This window comes from Zonotrichia leucophrys, chromosome 13, assembly GCF_028769735.1.
Source record: "Zonotrichia leucophrys gambelii isolate GWCS_2022_RI chromosome 13, RI_Zleu_2.0, whole genome shotgun sequence".
Classification (NCBI taxonomy): domain Eukaryota; kingdom Metazoa; phylum Chordata; class Aves; order Passeriformes; family Passerellidae; genus Zonotrichia; species Zonotrichia leucophrys.
The window spans coordinates 2,108,758-2,128,946 of NC_088183.1; the positions used below are offsets into that span (position 1 = coordinate 2,108,758).

General features: G+C 51.3%; 1 protein-coding gene across 1 annotated transcript in view; it reads right to left on the reverse strand.

The window, feature by feature from the left end:
- The window catches only part of NEURL1B (neuralized E3 ubiquitin protein ligase 1B), a 121,897-nt gene extending 102,348 nt beyond the window's left edge, over positions 1–19,549 (reverse strand). The window contains exon 1 of the mRNA XM_064724996.1: positions 19,412–19,549. Coding sequence (XP_064581066.1) covers positions 19,412–19,454 — 43 coding nt within the window. The 5' untranslated portion in view covers positions 19,455–19,549. The remainder of the gene's footprint in view (positions 1–19,411) is intronic.
- Positions 19,550–20,189: the final 640 nt, after the last annotated feature.

The following is a 20,189-nucleotide window of genomic DNA, read 5'->3' on the forward strand; positions in this document are numbered from 1 at the left end:
AATTCCTTCAAGAACAAACAAGGATCCAGCCCAAACCCCCTCCCAGGTTTGTTTAAAATCCACGGAGCACAGGGCAGATCCTGTAAAGCTCCATCCATCTGGCCCCATTTTTCAGTGTTTGTGAAGCCAAAAGGCAACGTGCACTGCTGGAGACCTCCAGCCACCTCCCTGGAAAACACGAGGGAGCTGCAGCTTGGATGGGCTTTGTGCTGGGGGCCAGCACAGCCTGCACCTTCCCCTGCCTCTGTGGGGCTGAGGAGATGCTCCCAGCTCCCTGAGCAGGGATCACACACAGTTCCTTGAGAGCAGAGGCTGGGAAAGCCAGAGAAGAGCCATGTGGCTTTTGGAGAACAAAAGTACCAGGCATTGCATCACTGCAGCCAGTCCTTCATAGGAATGGTCAGGGCAGGATGAGCAAAGCAGAGCAGGAGATCATGGAATGGTTTGGGTTGGAAGGGACCTTAAAGATCCTCTGCTCCCAACCCCCTGCCATGGGCAGGGACACTTTTCACAGGCCAGGAAGATGAGGCCCCTGAGCAGCTCTGGGCTGTGCAGGGGGCTCTCAGCATGGGTGACCTCCCTGCAGCACCCCAGGCCACACAGAACTGCTGGGGGGAGGGACCAAGCAGGGGATGCTCAGGACTTCAGGTGAGTCATGGAAAAGGGGAAATCCATCAGCATCACAGCTCCTTCTGTCCTGTCTTTGCTTCTCACAAGAGATGAGGGACCAGCCTTTAAACAGCAGCTCTGGATGCAGCTGTGGGAGTGCCACATCCCACAGGACCTGCTCCCAAATCCCTGACCTCTCATGGTACCTTCCCACCTGAACCAATAAGACAAGAAGTTTGGGGTGAATTTCCCTGCAAGATGTCAGCAGAATTCCACAGAAAACCTGCCAGGAGAGCAAAATCCAGGAGCAGGTAGGGCAGAAATGCCACCACAGGATGGACACAGGAGGTGGAGGGGGCTCAGGGCTGTCCACCCGTGAGGAAAACGTCATGGCCACGTCTTGGCACAGGGTGCAGCAGCAACAGCCATCACACAAAACAACACATGCACCACAGAACTCCCACACCTCATTAATTATGTCTGGGGCTCCCAACACAGCATGCCAGAGAAGTTACCTAACCAGCAATAAAAACTCCTTTGGCCCTGTCTCTGGTACAAAAGCCAACACTCCTCATCTCGTAAAACACAAAAAGCCCCCAGATGTTTATAAAAGTGTTGGGCAGCCCAGTGCAGATGTTGTTTACCCTGGGGATCAGGCCTGACCATCCAGCTGACCAGAGCCCTGCAGATGCTGTCATGTGGCAGCAGGATGATCCTCCCCAGCTTCCCCCAGCATCAGAGCAGTGCCCTGAAGCCACCATCTCCTGTCACTCCAGCCACTGACCACAGCTGCAACACCTGCTGTCCAGCAACAGCAGCAGGCAGGAAGCAGTTTAGATTAGGTTTGGATGAGATTTTGGGAAGGAATCCTTCCCTGTGAGGGTGGGCAGGCCCTGGCACAGGGTGCCCAGAGAAGCTGTGGCTGCCCCTGGATCCCTGGCAGTGCCCAAGGCCAGGCTGGACAGGGCTTGGAGCACCCTGGGATAGTGGAAGGTGTCCCTGCCTATGGCAGGGGGTCGAATTTAACTGATCTTTAATGTCCATTATAACCCAAACCATTCCACTCACTCTAATTCCACATCTGGATGGATGAAGATCAGTGGAGGATGCTGCCCACAGGTAGCAACACATCCACAGGGCTCCTGCTGTCCCCAGGCTGAAGGCTGGAGTGTCCATGGGTGCCCTGCAGGGCTGGAGTGCCCATGGGTGCCCTGGCTCAGCTCTGAGCATCACACCCAGGAGCTCCATGGGTTTCTCCCAGTGACAAACATCCTCCCAGCTCAGTGGAAGGGACCAGGCCAAGTAAACACAGCGTGTATTTATTGCTCCTAGGAAATGCTTTCATTCCCCCCCCCTCCTCCTCCATGTTCAATTCAAGGGAGCAGCAGCGAGCTCCCAAACGCTCCCTCCATGCAGTGCTGTTAACCATGGGAAGTGAACACACTGCTAGCTTGGACAGATCATTATCCCTTCATGCACGGGGCTGGGGAAGGGGGTGGCAGTCTATAATGACGCTAATTAAGTCCTTAAGTGTCTTGGTAAAAAGCAGGTAAGGCTTCAGCAGAAGGCAGAATATTCCATTAGGGCAGGCTTCACCGTAGACACAATGCTGCATAATGGGATCCTGTAATTATGCCTGCACTGCAGAGACTTTTAAAAAAAGGAACCCTGTTTTACATTCTCAAATGCAAACAGCATGAAATGATGTTGCTTAGAAACCTTTACACTCCTACAGTGTGTGCAAAAAAGTTATTCCAGACATCTGTATTTAAAATAAAATTTAAAAACAATCCTACCGCACACACTCACATGGATCTTGGCTTCACATTGAGTGATGAAGCCTATGAAATGTCAGAGGAAATTTAAATTAAAGGGAAAAAAACGACACATGCATTTAAAAAACTTGAGCAGCTTGTTAAGTCATTTCAGGTTATGTCTGGTACTGCTCCACCTCACCCCTTCACACAGAGCTGCATCTCCCTGCACTCATGGTGCCATTTGTACCAATCCAGCCTGAGAGGCTCAGAATTGTTTCCTGAGTCAGGCTGACCTCAAATACCTGGAAAATATTTTCTTTCCTAGAAAAGCCAGCCCTGGTTTCACTCCAGAGCAGGCACACACAGCGCAGAGCCCTGTCCAGGTGCTGGAGTCACAGGAAAACCCCTTCAGCACAGAAAATGTGACAATTTCATGGACAAATCACAGCACATGGCACAAGACCCAAACCCCCACTGCTGCTGGCTGCTTCTCCAGGCTGAGAAGGGTGGAGGGACACCAACATTTCCTACACCCAAGGTGACACAGCCAGATCTGCAGCAGCCCATAAATAGCATTTGCCAAGCATCACCCTGCTCCTCCCTCCCGTCATCCAGGCATTGCATCCCACAGAGATGGCAGGGCCAGCAGGGAAAGCTCTCCCTGAACCCCAGCAGGCAGGAGGGGATGGGGCTTCCTGCAGCCAGCAGGGATGGGCAGCTCCATGAACCTAAACCTCCCAGCAGAGCAGCAGGGATGGGAGCTTTGCTCCATGAACCCAAACCCAGCAGGGCAGCAGGGATGGGAGCTTTGCTGTGTGAACCCAAACCCAGCGGGGCAGCAGGGATGGGAGCTTTGCTCCATGAACCCAAACCCAGCAGAGCAGCAGGGATGGGAGCTTTGCTCCATGAACCCAAACCCAGCAGGGCAGCAGGGATGGGAGCTTTGCTCTGTGAACCCAAACCCAGCAGAGCAGCAGGGATGGGAGCTTTGCTCCATGAACCCAAACCCAGCAGAGCAGCAGGGATGGGAGCTTTGCTCCATGAACCCAAACCCAGCAGGGCAGCAGGGATGGCAGCTTTGCTCCATGAACCCAAACCCAGCAGAGCAGCAGGGATTGGGCAGCTCCATGAACCCAAACCCAGCAGGGCAGCAGGGATGGGAGCTTTGCTCCATGAACCCAAACCCAGCAGAGCAGCAGGGATGGCAGCTTTGCTGTGTGAACCCAAACCCCCAGCCAGGGCTGCCACTGCCTCCCACCCAGCCCTGGCTCTCCCCAGCCTCTCCTCCTCTCTGAAAAGGTCACCCCTGTGTGCCTGGCAACAGGAGCAGCAGGCACAGCTGCTGGATGTGTCACAGCTGCCACCACGCTGGCACGGTGCAAAGGCCAGGGCTGGGGATGTGACAGACCTGACACAGAGCCATGTGTCCCCAGCTGTGCCTGGCACCATGCATGGCACTGAGCTGGTGCCCTCTCCCCCTCCCAAACCTCACAGGGTTGCAGTCATCCTTTTGTCACTCTGGCAGAGGCTGTGGACATGAGAGATGGAGCCTGTGTGCCTCATCAGCAGAGCAAGGTGAATGTCCCGAGGGATGAGCAAAAGTGGGAATTCCTACAGAGAAATCTTTGCTGGTGGGAGATGGGAATCAGCAGCTGGGCCTCTGGTGCAGTGGCCAGGCTCAAGATTGTCTGATCTGTGCCAGATCAGGGTCAGGATGGATTTTGGGAAAGGTTCTTCCCCCAGAGGGTGCTGGCACTGCCCAGGCTCCCCAGGGATGGGCACAGTCCCAAGGCTCCCACAGCTCCAGGAGGGTTTGGACAGCGCTCCAGGGATGCCCAGGGTGGGATTTGGGGGTGTCTGATCCAACAGGAATTGGGTCTTTGTGGGTCTCTTTCAACTCAAAAGATTCTATAATTTTGTGAACTCTCCATGAATAAACTTTTTCCAGCCCTGCTGGTACCTGCTCTCTGAGGTCTTTTCCAAGATTCCCTCAATCCTCAAGACTACAGAGTGGCCAGAACACATTTGTCTTAAAATCACCCTTCAGAAATGCCATTTTCCCTCTGTCCACCACAAAGAACCTCCTCACAAGAGCAGATCAACTGTCATGACATTTTAAATGGCAGAGAAAACACTTTATCTGCACACAGTTTTCTGCTGTCACCTGGGGAGCTCCACAGGCAGCACCACTGGGAATTCCAGCTCCACACTTGGCTCCTGCAGGTGTTCCAGCCCCTTCCAGGGAGCTCTGGTGCTGCAGGTATCTACAAGGTGCTTCAGCCACAGATGCCAGTGATCCAAAGCTGGAGCCTCACTCCCCAAATTCCTTTGCACTGCTCTGGGGCAGGAAGCATTGCTCACACCTGCATGCAACAGCTCCAGCTGAGCACCAAGATGCTTTTTAGTAAAACAGGCATGAAAAGTGTGATCGAATGTGAGAACTTGTACATCATCCAGGAGGCAGATGCTGGCCAGGTTCTGAAGGCAAATTCCACACCTCACCCCACTCAGGTCTGGCTGGAGCCAGCTTCAGGAACACGTCCTTCCTGAGGGATGTGCACAGAGCAGGACAGCCCTCCCCTGCCAGCTGCTCCCCTCCCACAGGGCCAGGAGACAACCTCTGCACAGGCACATTCTTCTTCTATCTTTGATTGCTGCTAAAAATAATCTATACGAGCAGCATGGCTCAGCCTGTTCTCACCATTGCTCACTGCAGGGTGAAGTCCAGATCAGACCAAATCCAGCTCCATGTGCAGGGTGCTGCTGCTTCCCCAGGGGTGTGTGGGAGCACAGGCAGGAGCTGTGCTGGCCCCAAGGGCAGGACAGGGCACACACAGAATGCTCTGATGGAGCCTCCAGTGAGTGGGAGGGAGAGAACAGGCACAGGAATGGAAAATGGAGATAAGGAGCTGGGTGTCCCCATGGGAGAAACTGGAAATCCTGTGAGCTTTGAAATAATGAGAGGATGTTCAACCCATTATATCCATAAAACATCATTCATCTCCATCCTGGTACCTGCAGTCACCTAAAAACTCAGTGTGTGCTCCCCAAACCTTCTGCTCATTATCCAAGTCCAGCACTACAAAGTTATTTTTCCTAATCCCTCTATGGTGAGGCCAAACAGTTAAAAGACAAGCCCAAAGCCTGAAAGAAAACACTGCCAAATAAAACATCCTGGCAACCTCTGCCCATGGCTCCAGAATCCTCAGAACAGCAAGGTGGCCCCATTCCTCCATGCACTTCTCATTTCAGGGGCCAGAGCACAGCTGATTTCTTCTGGATAACTCAGCAAAGTACAGGTTCCATCTGGCTGCCCTCTGCATGGATAATGGATATTTTATATTTTACAGGGGCTGAGCAGCCAAGAGAAATAAAGCAAAAGCCTAAAATTGCTCTTAGAGATGGGAAGTCAGACAAGCAGCACCTGCACAGCCCACAGGATCTCTTCCCCTCCTGCCCCAAGAACCCGGGCCTGTAAAACCTTTGAAGCTATTTCTGCTGTGCCTTTTTTCAAAAACGTCAGTTCTAAAGGCTTGATTCACCACCCACAGCAATGCAGAACATTCCCAGAAAGAGTTAAACACAGGAAACCTGTTGATTAATTTACAGGCAACAAGCTGCACTAATAAAGCCCCAGGGACCTTAATCAAGCTGTTTGCTGGTTGCCAGACCAAAGCAGGAAGATGGGCAGAGCTGTCAGGATGGATTAGTGTTTGCCTGCTGGCAACACTGCTCCTGAATGGGAGAAAGAGGGGGAGAAACACACACACACACAAAGGTCTTTTCCAGCCTGAACCACTCCATGATTCTCTGGAGGGGAAATGATGTGCCTGGAGCTGGCCAGAGCCAGCTCAGGTTTGTGGCTTGGGTTTTACCCCCATTGTTTGTAATTCCTCCCCAAAAGCCAGGAAGGACCAATTTCTTCTTTTTTTTTTCCTTTTTAAAAAAGATCAGTTTTCCATTCAATAAATTTTCCTGCCCCCTCCTTCTCCTCCTATTCCAGGAGAGATGAATGGAGTCAAGTTGTTTATAACTGGCCCCATTTTGAAGGGTTTGGCTGACACATGTTGGGGTGAGGATGTTTTGCAAATTCAGCTGAAGTTGAAAAGGGACAATTTCCTTTCATTGTGACAACAAGACTTGGCTCAGGTATCCTTTTATCCCTGAACCATTTACAGTTCTGACCATGGGGTTAATGCAGCAGAACCCAAACCAACACTCTGCCTTCCCATCTTTAACCAACAGCAAGGAACCCAAGTGGAATCAGTGCTGGAATCAGTCAGAATTACAGATCTGAACTCTGCTTTATCTGCAGGGAAACTTTTCACCCTTTAAGTAACTAAACTTTACTTAACCTGGCAGTTCTTTTCCTTTTTCTACATGCTGCCAAGGCGCCTCTGCCTTGGAGTTCCAGTTTAACAGGCTGCTGTGTGGCCAAGAGGATGTGGAGAGCTTGTAAAACACCTGACTCCACACAGGAACCAGCAGAAAAGGCCAAAAGATTGATTTTATTTTGCTAAAGCTTAACAGGCCAAAACAAAGGAGCAGAGAATTGCTCAGCTGTGAGCCTTGCTCACATCAGGTATGTTTGCACAAGGCTATTTCCCCCACCAGCTTTCTGCTGTTCCAGCCAGCAGGAATGAAATATCCCAAGGGAATTCCTGCAGCTGAGCTCTACAGGTCCACTGAGCACAGCTTTGAGAACTTACAGCAGCCAAAGATCACCTCCTGCATTTACAGCTCCCCTGAACATCACAGGGGACACATGCTGCATGCTGCACCCAGGAAGGGATGAAGGGGATGGTGGTGAGCACTGAGAAAATGCAAATACAGCTGAGGATTAGCAAAAGCAATTATGAAAAACAAGTAGTGGAAATAATGATTCATCAGGAGTTGAATCAGAAGTGGAGTCCAGTCCTGCACTCAGTGTGGTGATGGCAGTGAGGATTCCAGGCCTACAGAAATCATTTTTAAAGCTATTTAAGTGCACAGAGGGCCCAGTGATAGACAAAAATGTCATGTTGCAAAATTATCCTTCTACCTTTCAAACAGACCTTGGAAAATGTCTGGGGCATCCTTCTCCCTCCATGGACACCCCTTTCCTTGTAAAACTCTGAGTCAAGAAGAAACACTGCAATGCATGGACAGCAGATGGGAAGAGAAGTGTGAAGGTTTGCTGAGTGAGTGGGTCAGTCCCTCAGAACCATAAATAGAGCAGCACACAGAGTTTCCCAGCAGATCCCACTCCCAGTGGCCTTCAGAGAACACCGACAGTGTCACAATATCCCTGTGAATAGTGGAAAAGGTGGAGAGACAGAAATCACAGCCTTGCTCAAGGTAACGAGTGCTTTTCCCTGCTCTAAAGAGGACACTGGATGCTCTCAGCCACTCCCTCCTCCTCCTCCTGGTGAGGGAACACTGCCCCAAGCACAGCCAAATTCCACAGCAGCTCCAGCTGTGGGATTTTCTCTGGGCAGAGACCCCAATAACCAGGAACACCCTCTGATGAGACAATATTTCCATTGCTCTCACTGGGAGCACCTCTGAAGCTGGAAAAAGGCTGGCACAGGACCCTGCCAAGGGCTGAGGACCATCAGAGCTGGGTTAGTTCTTGTCACACCAACCCAGCAAAGCAACCTCACTCATGTCAGCTCTCCATCTGCAAAGCTTCAGGTTAAAACATTACAATTACAGAATAAAGTCAAGTGTCAAGTGACTCACTACCATAAAGATGAAATAAGAAAGCTCAACTCCAATCCCTCCATCCCACTCCAGGCTCAGCAGCCAAGACTTTCTCCCATCAGCTGCAAACTTCTTGCCTTGCCAGTGAAATCATGAGCAAAAAGCCAATAGAGATTTTTCTCTTTTTTTTCCCCTCAGTGTTCAAAGCCTGTGCAGCAGTTGGATTCCCACAGGCTGTGATTTCAGCACCCTCAGACATCCCAAATCTCTGCAGACATACAGCTCAGGCCTGGGCCAGCCCTGCCAGACCCTTCCAAAGGCTGGGAATTATTCCTGGTGCTCTGCCCTGAGTTAGGAGAGCTGCTGAGGAAGGCTTGGTCATGTGGACTCGGATTTTTGAGGTGGGTGAGCCTCTCTGAGGGAGAAGCACGGACCCAAACAACACAGGAGGATTTTCTGTCACAAAGAGACTGATGAGGTTACACTGATGGGAAAACCGCACCAAAAAATTGACTCCTTGAAACTCCCTCGCCCCCTTCTCTTCCCTTTGACAGAGCCAAGGGTCTCAGCCAGCTTCTAACCCATGTTTGGTGCAAAGCTGCCAGGGAGAGCCTCTGGGAAGAGAAGCAAGAACTTCCTTCAGGGCATCCATGCCCCTACAAGAAGCACCGGGCAGACAGAACAGACCTGAGCAGGTTCAGTACCAGAGCCAAGAGCAGCCAATGCCCCAGTCCCTGTCACGGCCACACAGGCCCTGATTGCTGGCAAAAAGCAAACTTTGGGCTGCCCCAGGCCCCTCCTGTGGTCACTTGATTTGCAGCTCCCCAGGGAGGCCAAGGGAAAGGCAGAGCCACTGACCCCAGCCCAGTTCCACCTCTGGGAATGGCCCCAGGGGTCCCAGAGATCCTGGCACAAAACCCCAGGAAAGCCAGAAAAGAGGAGGAAAAGCCTGGCCAGGCCATGAGTTAATCAATGGCAACAACTGGAATGCAATTTCCAGCAAAAAGGCAAAACAGAGACAGCACAGGCTGGCTCTGTATAAGGGACATGGGATAGATAAGGACCATTCTATTTATCTATCATTTTATCTATCACCATAAGATAGATAAGGACCATTCTATTTATCTATCATTTTATCTATCACCATAAGATAGATAAAGACCATTCAGGGAAGAAAAAAAATCAAAAGGAAAACCCAGTGTTCAGAACTTAGACCACACCAAAAAAAGTAAATAGATAAAACACCCATATTTTTTCTTCACTTACTGTAGCAGAAAAATGATGTGAAAATAAAGAATATCATCTTCCTGAAGCCACTGGAGCATGACTATAAATTACAGCTGCCAAGGAGCTGAAAACAAAATCAAGCCTGGAGATCACTTGCAGGAGGATTTCAGATGACTCTGTGGGTCACCTCGATCTCCAGCAGTTACAGAAGGAAAAAAAAGGTGCAGAGGAATTAAATTATTTATGTCAGTCAAGCTTATCTGTCAGAGGGAGACACCTTTCCCACCACAGCACATTTCTGGGATTAATGATCAGGCACTATCTGGAGCTGGGCAGAAGAAGAAAAACTGAAGTGATTTGGTTATTGGGGAGGAAAAAGAAAATATGTATTACCCAGCTCAGCTAACAAACACAATTCCAGAGGAATATCTCCCTGAACCAGGAAAATGATACTTTGTGATAACTGCAAAAAATAAGCACTGAAGGATAGCAAGAACAAGAGCTCTGCTGAAAAGTGCACCCAGGAATGACAGTGGTGCCAATGGCTGATAAACTAATTAAGATGCTAATTAAAACCAGAGCACTTTCCCATCTGGGGCTCCCAGCAGAGAACAAGTCTCACTGGGGAAGGGATGGGTGGATGAAGGAGATGCCAGAGTGACAAAAGAGGGTGACAACAGAGGATTTTGTGCCCAAATTGCTGAAGCCCTTCCCAAGGGGCTGCTGAGGACACAACAGAGGCACAGGAAGTGGAAAAGCAGCAAAGGACTCAGGGAGGAGAAATAAGTCAAGGATTTGATCAGGGCAGTTTCCTCACCCCAGAACACCAAATCCCCAGGGAGGTCACAGTTTATCAACCAGTCTGAGTGAGCAGGGGTTAAATTCCCTCTTTTATATGAATTATTCCCAAAGGAAAGCTGAGAAAAGTGCAGAGGAGCAGCAGAGGGTGGTGGTGGCTCCTGCTCAGGTGACACCTTGGTTCATCCACCACCATGGGCAGCACCCACACTCTGTGTGAGCCCAGAAATGGGTGAGAACAAATGGAAATCAGCTCAGAGATGTGGAATGAGGCTGGGGAGCCCATGGATGCCAGCACTGGGAACAGTGCAGGGACTCAAAGTGATGGAAAGAAAGCACTGACCTTAAAAAGGCAGAGCAAGGAGGTGACAGTGAAACCTGGGACTCTTTTTCTTTTCTGAGAAAGTTATTGACTAAAAAAGATAATGAGGGTCTGAAATGAAGGTTTGGAAAGTTAGCATTTGTCAAAGTTTGAGCTGGGTAATCCTAACTCAGCATTCCTGGATGCTCCTCCTTCCCAGGACACGGAGCAGGTGTCTGTGAGGAGAGGGAGGAAAGGCTGCATTTAAGGGCAAGCATTGTGTGTTTATCTTTGCAGCCTTTCAGAATGTTTATTTTGGTTTGGGTGTGGACAGATTTGTTGGAGGAAATGATTTAAAAGACACCACATAATTGCACAAAAGCTCATTGTGCGGCAACAACCCTCCCATGAAATCCATCCCTCGCTGAGCCATCACTGCAGGGCGCCCACAAAACCCTCAAGGGCTCAGCCCAGCCTGGTGCCTTTCACCTTGAGTTTGGGGGCACTGAGGGCTCAACACGAGTCCCCTGCAAGCAGCTGAGCCCAGAGAAATCCTGAGCAGCACCAGCTGTGGCCACATCTCCACCAGGAGGGTCAGCAGAGCCACCAGCCAAGGAAAAGGTGACTCCTGCCCTGCCATGGCCCAGGAGCTGAGCTGGGTGTGCCACCATCCCCAAAAGAGCAGGAAAGGCCCCCAGGGATCCTCTGTCCCCAGGCCCAGCAGGTCTGAAGGCCAGGAGAAGGTTCTAGGAGCTAGAACTGCCAGGCTGCACAAGTAGGGGATGATCCCTCATTAGCAAACATGCTGAGAAGGAGATTTCCATAAGCACTCCCAGGGCACTTTGCTGCTGCCCTTAGGATGCTCTCCAAAGGATTTGGTCACAGTTTGAGGGGCAGGGATGCATTATCCCACCTGGAATTTCACCACAGCCTTCCCACCATGCCCTGGAGCATCTCAGACTGGTAAGGTTTGGGGAAATCCATGGGAAAGGATTCCTGCAGCACCAGCAGGGCCCAAGGAAAGCTCCCTCCCAAAGCACTTGACTGTGAAAAAGGTGGGTGGAGAGGAAGGCAAAGGGTCATTTTTGGTTTCCACTGGCACCAATTACGCCTCTGGCATGTTTATGGAATTTTTTTTTTCCATCATCAAGATAGTGAGGTTGGGCTTTTTATTTTTAAATAAACAAAGGCTGTAATGGGCATTCAGTGCTGGGGCATGTTGGAGCCTCCAGCTTATCAGGGCTGTCACGGGACACAGAATTTTTGTTCATTTTAGCTGGGAAAAAAAAAAAAAAATCATTGAAGCCCAAAGGGGTGGAATGGAGGTCTCCCTTCTCTCAGCAGATCCTGGATTTAGCATGCCAGCTTTGACTGGAGGCCACGAGGGAGCAGACACAGCAATTAGCAACCAAACAGCTGCTGCTGCCACCTCCAGCTCTGCTGGGACTCCAGCACTGGCAAGCAATTAAAAGTTCACATCAGAGCCCATGATACCCATCTCCAGAGGCACATTTATAGTCCTGAGAACGGCCTTTGCCCAAAGATGCAGCCCAGGGTCAGTTTTCAGTCCCTGCCTCATGCTCCGAAGTTCCTTGGCTGGTTTAATGGCCAGCCCTGGTGGCACCCAGGGACAAACAGGCTCAGGGTCCCCCTGGCAGAGCAGGAGCAGGGAGGGAAGCCCTGGCACAGGAGGGCACCCCAGTTCTGCTGCTGTGCCTCTCCCAGCCTCGCTCCCCCATTCACACTTAGCTGGGGGAGCAAAGGTACTTGACAGCTGCAGAAAAGCAGATAATTGTGCTGCCATGCCTGTGTTTACGCAAAAGCCACTGGTTTATGAGGAACAGCTTAGTCAAAGCACACAAAGAAACACCCTGCAATATTTTTTGAAGAGGGTTGGTTTTTTTTTATTGCTTCGAGAAGCAAAAGGTTAGCTACAGAAATAGAGAGAACAAAGCAGCTCAACAAACAACTGCTTCTTGTTTTTCTGATTCTGCACAGCCTCTCCCAATCCCTGCTCAGCCCCAGCTCCCCCTCCAGCTGCTCCCCACACCCAGAACCTCCAAACACTGAGCTGGGAAGGGGCAAAGCCTCACAGGGGACTTGTCCCAGGTTTGTTTCTCCGCCTCAGCATGAGGGGAATGAGAGAAGTGGGAGATCCTCCTGCTCAGCCTCTCCTGCCTTCTCCAGTCCCCAGCTGCTCCTCCTGACACCAAAAACTTCAGCAGCCCCATGGCACAGATCCTGCTCTGACCCTGCCACAGGTTTGGTGTGTGCACATGCAGGTAGGGATATCAACTAAACCTGGATTTAGCATCCCTGCTGTCAGCAGGAGCCCTGAAGCATCCTCAAATCACCCTTGGATGCTCTGGGCATAACAGAGGTCCAGCTCAGCCCCCAGCTGTGACAATCCAGGCCATTCCAAGCTCCCCTGCTCCCAGCCCACAGCAGGAAATGCTGGGGTTATTGTTACCCTGTGGCATTTAACAGGGTTGTTCGTCTCAGCCCCATTAACCTTCAGCAATTTAAAGGTAGAGGGAAAAAAATATCATAAATTAGCAGCAGCTCGCAGGCTCTGAGTAACCTGTTTTCCCAGTTTCCAGCACTGTTCATAAAACAAACCACATTATCCCAGTTGGGATAAAGAGAGAACAAATCTGTCTCTGCAGCATCTCACCACCTGCAGCTCCTGGCTGCAAGGCACAAATGGACAGGAGAGGAAGAGGAGGAGGAGAAGGCTCCATATCTCCCCAAATTAAAGTGGTTTTTCCTGGCCAAACGAAGAGAATGGATTTGTCAATGGCTCAAAAGGATGGAACCCCATCCCGTGGGAATGCCTGAGCTGGGCTGCACCCCATGGGACACCCAGAGCCACCCCTGGATGCAGCTGAGGCACAGAGGGAGGGCTGGGATCCTTCCCAGGTTTGCAGCTTGCAGGTTTGCATTTATTGGCACGGGAGTGCCCCACGCAGGAGAAGAGATGCACACACATCTCTGGGAGATGGCTTCTCCCACTCACAGGGCTCCAGCGAAAAACAAAACAGGTTTGACAGAGAACAAATTAATTCAGCATGAAGAAGCTCTGAAAAAAACCCAAAAATTATCTTTGACACATGAAAAATAGATAAATCCTCGCAGAAGATTACTTAAACAGGCCAAAAATCCATCAGAACCCTGCAGAAAGGAGGCACAGATAAGGCTTTCAAATGGATGTGATGTTTTTATACCCACAGGCACTGGGGAGGCAGCACAGTTCAGAGATGACAGCAGGGATCTCAGCCAGGATCCTGAACTGCCTCAAGATTTGGGGGAAGCAGAAGAGAATCCCCCTCCCCTGCAGGTGCTGCAGACTCCAGATGAGCTGGATCCCCTCAGGCCTCAGTTTCCCCTTCACACAACCAAGACTGTGGGACAGCCCCACAACTGGGGGGATCTCAATCCCTTCCCAGGTTAAATAATGTGATATCTGAGTGATTGTTATGCCCTGAAAATGCAACATTTACAGCAGCCAATGGGAGTTTGTGGGCAGCATTCCCATGCCCAGCTTTCCTGAGCCCAGTGCTGGGAACGTGGCCCTAAACCCAGACCCCACAGACCCCAATGCCTCCATAACCCTCCCCTGCCATGCTCTGCCTTCTTGGCTTTGCTGGTTTAACATTCCATCCTTGAGGGCCACATCAGAGTTGCTTTTCAAAGCACTGAGAGTGGCTTGAAACTTCTTAAATACCCACACACACTTCAGCCTTTGGAAAGTGTACTTGTATCCCCCTCCAAAAAAAGAGCAACAACAAAAACTAGCCTGCACCATCTCCTCAGTAAATCTCTACAGCTTTTTCTTTGTGTGGACCCCTTCAGGATCCCAAAATCCTGCTCAATTCCCAGGCTGCAGCAGACCCTCCCCAGCGTGTGCAGGTCCAGGTTCCCCATGTCCCAGCAGTGCAGCACAGCCCTGCTGGTGTCACCTCCTGTCACCTCCAGCACATTCTCTGTGCTCTCCTTTCCTCCTGGGCCATCCCTCCCATGCCTGTCCTCCCAAACAGCCTGCAGCAAGCAGTTCCCCTCAGTTCAGCAAGTGCTTTTATTTTATTTTATTCCCCATTGCCAGAACAAACAAGTGCCAGGTGAGCAGCCCCTGAGGGGTTTGTGGCTGATTTCAAGCTGGGCACACATTGTGACACCTCATATTTATATTTATGGCTCTCCAAAGGTTTCACACAGATACTCCCTGCCTCCTTATCCACCCAAGGACACTGAAGGGTAAAAGAATCCAGGATTCAAGCAGCAACACAGAACAGAGCCACCAAGGGAAGATAATGCCTCAATTTCAGAGCAAAGGGAGCAGCCAGGCATGGGCCAGACAGGTTATTCTGCTCTATAACTGCATGTTTATGATACCCCTCATTGCCTTACAGAAATCCAAGTTAACCTGCTCAGCCCAAACCTCCTCCTCCTCCCCAAAGCCGAGCGTGCACCAGGGCTGACCTTTGCATGTGTTCTAAATTGGAGTGCACATTGTATTTCCCCAGCCTCTCGTCTGTGTTTTGCACTGACACAATGACACAAAAGAGGCAGAGCCAGCCAGCCAAGCCCTGCAAAGAAGGTGGCTTTAAATAGCCCCCTTTGTCTTGCTTTTCCTTGCTGAAATATTGCACATTATTTAGAACCGAGTTTTAGTTTTATCAGGGATCCAGAAATAGAGACAATGGAGGGCTGGGTGAATTTTTGGATCATTTTATGACCTAAAGTTTCTCATTCCTGTCTACCCTCACCCTCCACTGCAGGATTTGTAGCTGTATCCCAGGAACCATTCCCTGAGGGGCTCGCAGACCCACAGGAGTGACCCCAGCCAGGATGGGAGATGTGTGAGAAACCTCACCTCTGCAAATGGAGGGCAGAATTCCAAAAGCAAAGCTTCTGTCCTTGATGGGGAGAAAGTCAGCAACCTCAGCAGACACTGAGCTGGTACCCAGATGAGGTCAGAAATTAAAAGGTGTCTCGACACTAAATTAATGGGCAAACTGACAGGAGAGCAACAGGAGTTATAAACATTTATGTTCCAGTTCGAGGCAGGAGCAGCATTTATAACTGCGTGGCTTGAGTGCCAAACATGAAAACTGGAGCTCTTTCTGCTCAGGGCTTATGGATGTTCTTTTTTAGGTGTGTGCAGCAGCCCCAGAGTTGATAAAATGCCTGGCCCTAGTGAAGAGCCCTGAATGGGGGTGTTAGGGGGCACCTAATGGGAACACACAAAACATTCCCATCTCCCCTCAGGGCTGTAATCATTGTGTGTCCCCTCCTCAGCACAGCCCCTGGCCAGGTTTGTGTCACAGGGAAAACTTTGTGTTTGTCCCAGAGCAATGCAAAAGTGCCTCCAGCAAACCAAAATTCATCCAGACCTGCAAAAAAGACATCACTATTAAGCATCAGCTTTTCCTGAGCATCCTGGTCCAGTGGAGGTCCCTGTCCATGGCAGGGCAGATGGAACAGGATGAGATTTAAGGTCCCTTCCAACCCAAACCATTCTGGGATTGCAGCAGATGAGGCTGCAGGGAATCTCCCACAGCAAAACTTCTGGGATGACTTCACTCCCTGCATTGAGAAGGAACCACAACATGTACTCTCATATCACCTTCATGATAAATCCACATCAATGCTGTTTATTCATCATTAAAAATCTAACTGGGACAATAATTTCAATGCCCAGGTGAGCAGAGCTCAGCCTGCAGCACTTTGGGGAGTGCAGAAATGCAGCGGGGATTTGGTAAGGAGAGAACAGCCTGTGCCCTGTGAAACCAAAGTGTCTCTGAGCAAACCTCGAGGGGAATGTGCTGCTGTCCCCAGAGCCTGCCTGGAGCCCCTGGGTGAGAATCCAGGCAGGAGGGACAATGCCAGCACAGTCTAACCCATGCAGGAGGGACAATGCCAGCACCATCCCTGCAGGAAGTCTGCACTGTGCTGCGGAATTTTTTGGCAGCTGGGCACGGTGACTCAGGGTAAGAAGCACAGCAGTGAAGACAAAATGTGAGTTGAGAGTTTCCCAGCTGCAGGAATGAAGATCCCAGCCAAACCTTATGCTTAAATGCCCAAGGGAGAGCGAGCTCCCCCAGGATGGGCTGGGCTCACACCTGTGCTCAGGTGAGCAGCGGTGAGAGGTGCCAGAGTTCTGGGAGTTCCTTTCCTGAGGCTCTGGCGCCATCTAAGCCCAGAGTTGGGATCCTTCATCCTTCCCGCTGCCCTTCAGAGCAAAGGGAAAATAAAACCACACGGGAACGAACTCATCTTGCTCCTCCAGCCCAGGAAAACTTCCTACAGAGGGAGAAATCTGGGAGCTGAGAGGCGAGAGAAGCCCAGAATGACACTTTGGGAGAAAACCAGGCACTGAACAAGGTCAGACCCACCAGGAAGGAGCCCAGCACAGCCCTGTGTGTGTGCTCTGTGCTCACTTGGAACACTCCCAGCACTGCAATTTGGTTTTACACTCCAAGACCATTAACAGAGTTCACTCAGGGAGTGATTATGTAATACAGGCATAACTCCACTTGCATTATGCAAAGAAACCTCTCAGCGACTTTTGACCTTGCTGAGCTGCACAAGGTGCAAATAATTCAGGGTTTCTCCCCCACTGAGAGAGCTCCTGATGGCTCAGAAGGACGCACATTGCTCCTGGAGTGAGCAGTCACCCTCAGCTGTGTCCCCTCCGAGCTCTGCTCTCCTGGGACCAGCTGCTGCATGGTTATTTGCTTTTCTCCTGATCCCTTAAGCAACCAACTTCACAGTGTCCTTTTCCTGGCATTTGTTCAGCTTTTTAAAATTTATTTATTTATTTCCCAGCGAGTTACAGAGCAGCAGAGCTGACTTTTTATCCTCGGCTGCCCTCCAGTGACAGTGTCCATCCTGGAGCCCCACTGCCCACCTGGGCCAGAACCTGGGGACATGGGGACCTGCACAGCTCACCAGGCTGCAGAACCTCACTTATAACAGATGTACAGGTCAATAATTCTAAATTAATAACCCTCGTGCCTCAGTGACAGCTCCAGCTTTAAGGATTTACCAATTTTACAATCCCACATTACTGCTTTCCACCCAAACACTGATGATCTTTCTCTTAGCCCTTGACAATTAATTCTATCTTGGCTCAAATTCTCCTGTCCAATATTAGAAGTACCATCAAATGCATTTATTTACCTTCCCTGTTAAGCAAATGGGAGCAGCAGCAGCTGTTGACACAAAGTATTATTGAGGTCTGACTTACCCAACAGTTCATTAACTCCCAAAATGTTATCTCCAGCTCAGTTTTGCAGAACTGACTTTATAATAAGAGACTGGATGTTTGGATTTCAAAACAAAAACCGCCATCAGGGAGCAGAGTTATTCATCAGTTAGAAATAATCTTGCATTGCATAGCAAACATGTAAATCTGATGGGGGATGACCACCCCAAAAGCAAACACAGCAGAAGCAGCTCTCAGGAAAGAGAAATACAAGAAACAAGAGGATAATCCACTACAGCAGGGTTTAAAAAGCACCCAAAGCACTCATTTGTTAGGAATAGCCAGGGGTTAATCCCTTGGGGTTCAGTAACACCCCACAGCACAGCAGAGACCCTCCCTTGAGGGACCAGCTCTGACCCCAGTGGTGCTGCACACACCTGAGGTAGGTAACAAGCATCAGGAGTTATTTGGTTTGGTTTGTTCTTTTGGTTTTGGGGGTTTTTTTTCCTATTTTCTGCCCAATTCCTGCGGGGAGAAGGATTTGCTACAGGTGCAGACACCCCAGCCTGCCTTTGCAGTGACCCACATTCCTTTTTCTCCCACTGCAGCATCGCTGGGAGCCCGCTCTGGATTTCTGCCAGAGATCTCAGCACTCAGGGCAATGCAACCTCCTGCTCCAAAGGTTCCTGGCACAGCTCCAGAGGGACTTTTCCCTCCCCTCCGTACCACACACACCTGTAGGAGGCTCAGGCAGGAGCATCCAGCAGTGCACATCACGCTGCTGAATTCACACACCGAGCAAATGACAACACCCTCATCCTGCCAGCAGCAAAATATTTTGGGTTCTCCCAGAGGAAAAGAAAACAAACCTAAGGACTTTGTGAAAGAAGTTATTAAATCAGACCATGCTGGAAATGCCTAAATGAATTGATCACATTTCTGATGTTCAGAACCAGGTGGGAAGAACGACAACGTTTTATTGAAAACTGAAACTGCAGCAGGTCACGCACATCCAAAATAAAAAAAAAAAATTCAAAACAAAACAATTGTTCTGCAGTTTTTGCAAATCCCAAAGGCCCCAGGCCAAGGAGAGGTTAACAAGAAACAAGTTGAGGCTTGCAGAACCTCGCTGCTCTACAGCAGCACCAGCAACCACGATGCTGCTCCGTGTCAGCCCGCACGTTACTCAATGCTTTCCTTATTCCCACCCAGGATTATTTGTATTCCGGAGCTCTGGCATCTTGTGCCGGTTGGCTGAGCTCAGTTATCAGCTCCCTTCAAATCCAGCCAACCAGGCTGGCGGCTGTTGGACTTCTTGGACACGAAAAAAAAGACGCATAAAAGGCAACAAGAACCTGACACCCGGCAGCGCGGCCAGCGCCGAGCCGTTTGCTTTGCCAGCTCTGTTCCCGCAGCCCCGGAGCTGGGATTGGCAGCAGATTTTGGAGCGCAGGACTTTGAATTACGGCGGGCGGATTTGGCACGGCTGCAGCGCGGGCAGCAGCTGCGAGGGATGAAAGTACATCCACGGCCTCAGCCCGCTTTGGCAGGGGGACAAACAGCCCCCAAATGCTCTCGGAGGCAGCTGGGCGATACCAGCACAGGTGAGCGGCGCGCTCAGAGCTGCGGCACCTGCGCTGAGCGCGTCCGAGCGCTGCCATGTCACACCTGTCACCTCCGCATCGCGACAGCGCTGTCGCATCCTCCCCACCCAAAGAGACACGGCGGGGCGGCCCCACCTGGGTTTGTGTCCAGCGCTGGGGAGCCGGAGGGGAGCGGGACCGATCGGACCCGACCGCACCGAACCGAACGGCACCGCACGGCACTTACCGGGAGCGGCGGCGCCGCGCGGGACGGACTCAGCGTTGCCCATGGGCGGACGGAGCGGGAGCGGGGTCGGGAGGGGCCGTGCGGGGCTGTGCGGGTGCAGGACGCGCTCGGGCAGCTCCGGCTCTTGCCGCGATTCGAAGCTGCCGCCCCGCCCCGCCCCGCGCCGGCACCGCCAACCGCGGCCGCGGGCGGGACACGGGCGGAGCGGACCGGCACCGGGAAAGGCGCTCATAGGCTCGGAACGGCGCGGTCCGGGGTGAGCCAACCCGGCCCAAACGAGCCCGGCACGGCTCGGGATGAGCCCACCCGACCCGAACGAGCCCGGAACGGCACGGCTCGGCTCAGCCCAGGAGGAGGTGTCCCCGCCACTGCCATCCCGCCCCGGGGCAATCCCAAAGGTTCCCATCCCTCTGCTCATCCTGAGCACCGAGAACGGTGGAATTAATCCAGGGGTCTCCCCACGCTCCCTGACAAGGCAGAACTGTTTCCTTTCCGAAAGGCTTTAAAACGTAGCCCTCTGCAGCACAGCAGAGCCCTTGCTGTCACCTGTCCCGGGGCACAGCTGTGCCCAGGGAAGGTCAGGAGGATGTCACAGGACAGGGTGAGGATTTGTTCCCAGTCCCAAGCAGCGTGTGGTCCTCTCGTGCCACGGAGCTGGGAGATTTCCAGCCGGGATGAGTCCTGCTGCCTTCTGTTCCCCATTATCTCGTTTACTCTTCTATTTGGCACGGGACCGATGTGGACTTCGAAGGAAGTAAAAGAGCAAATTAGAAGGGAA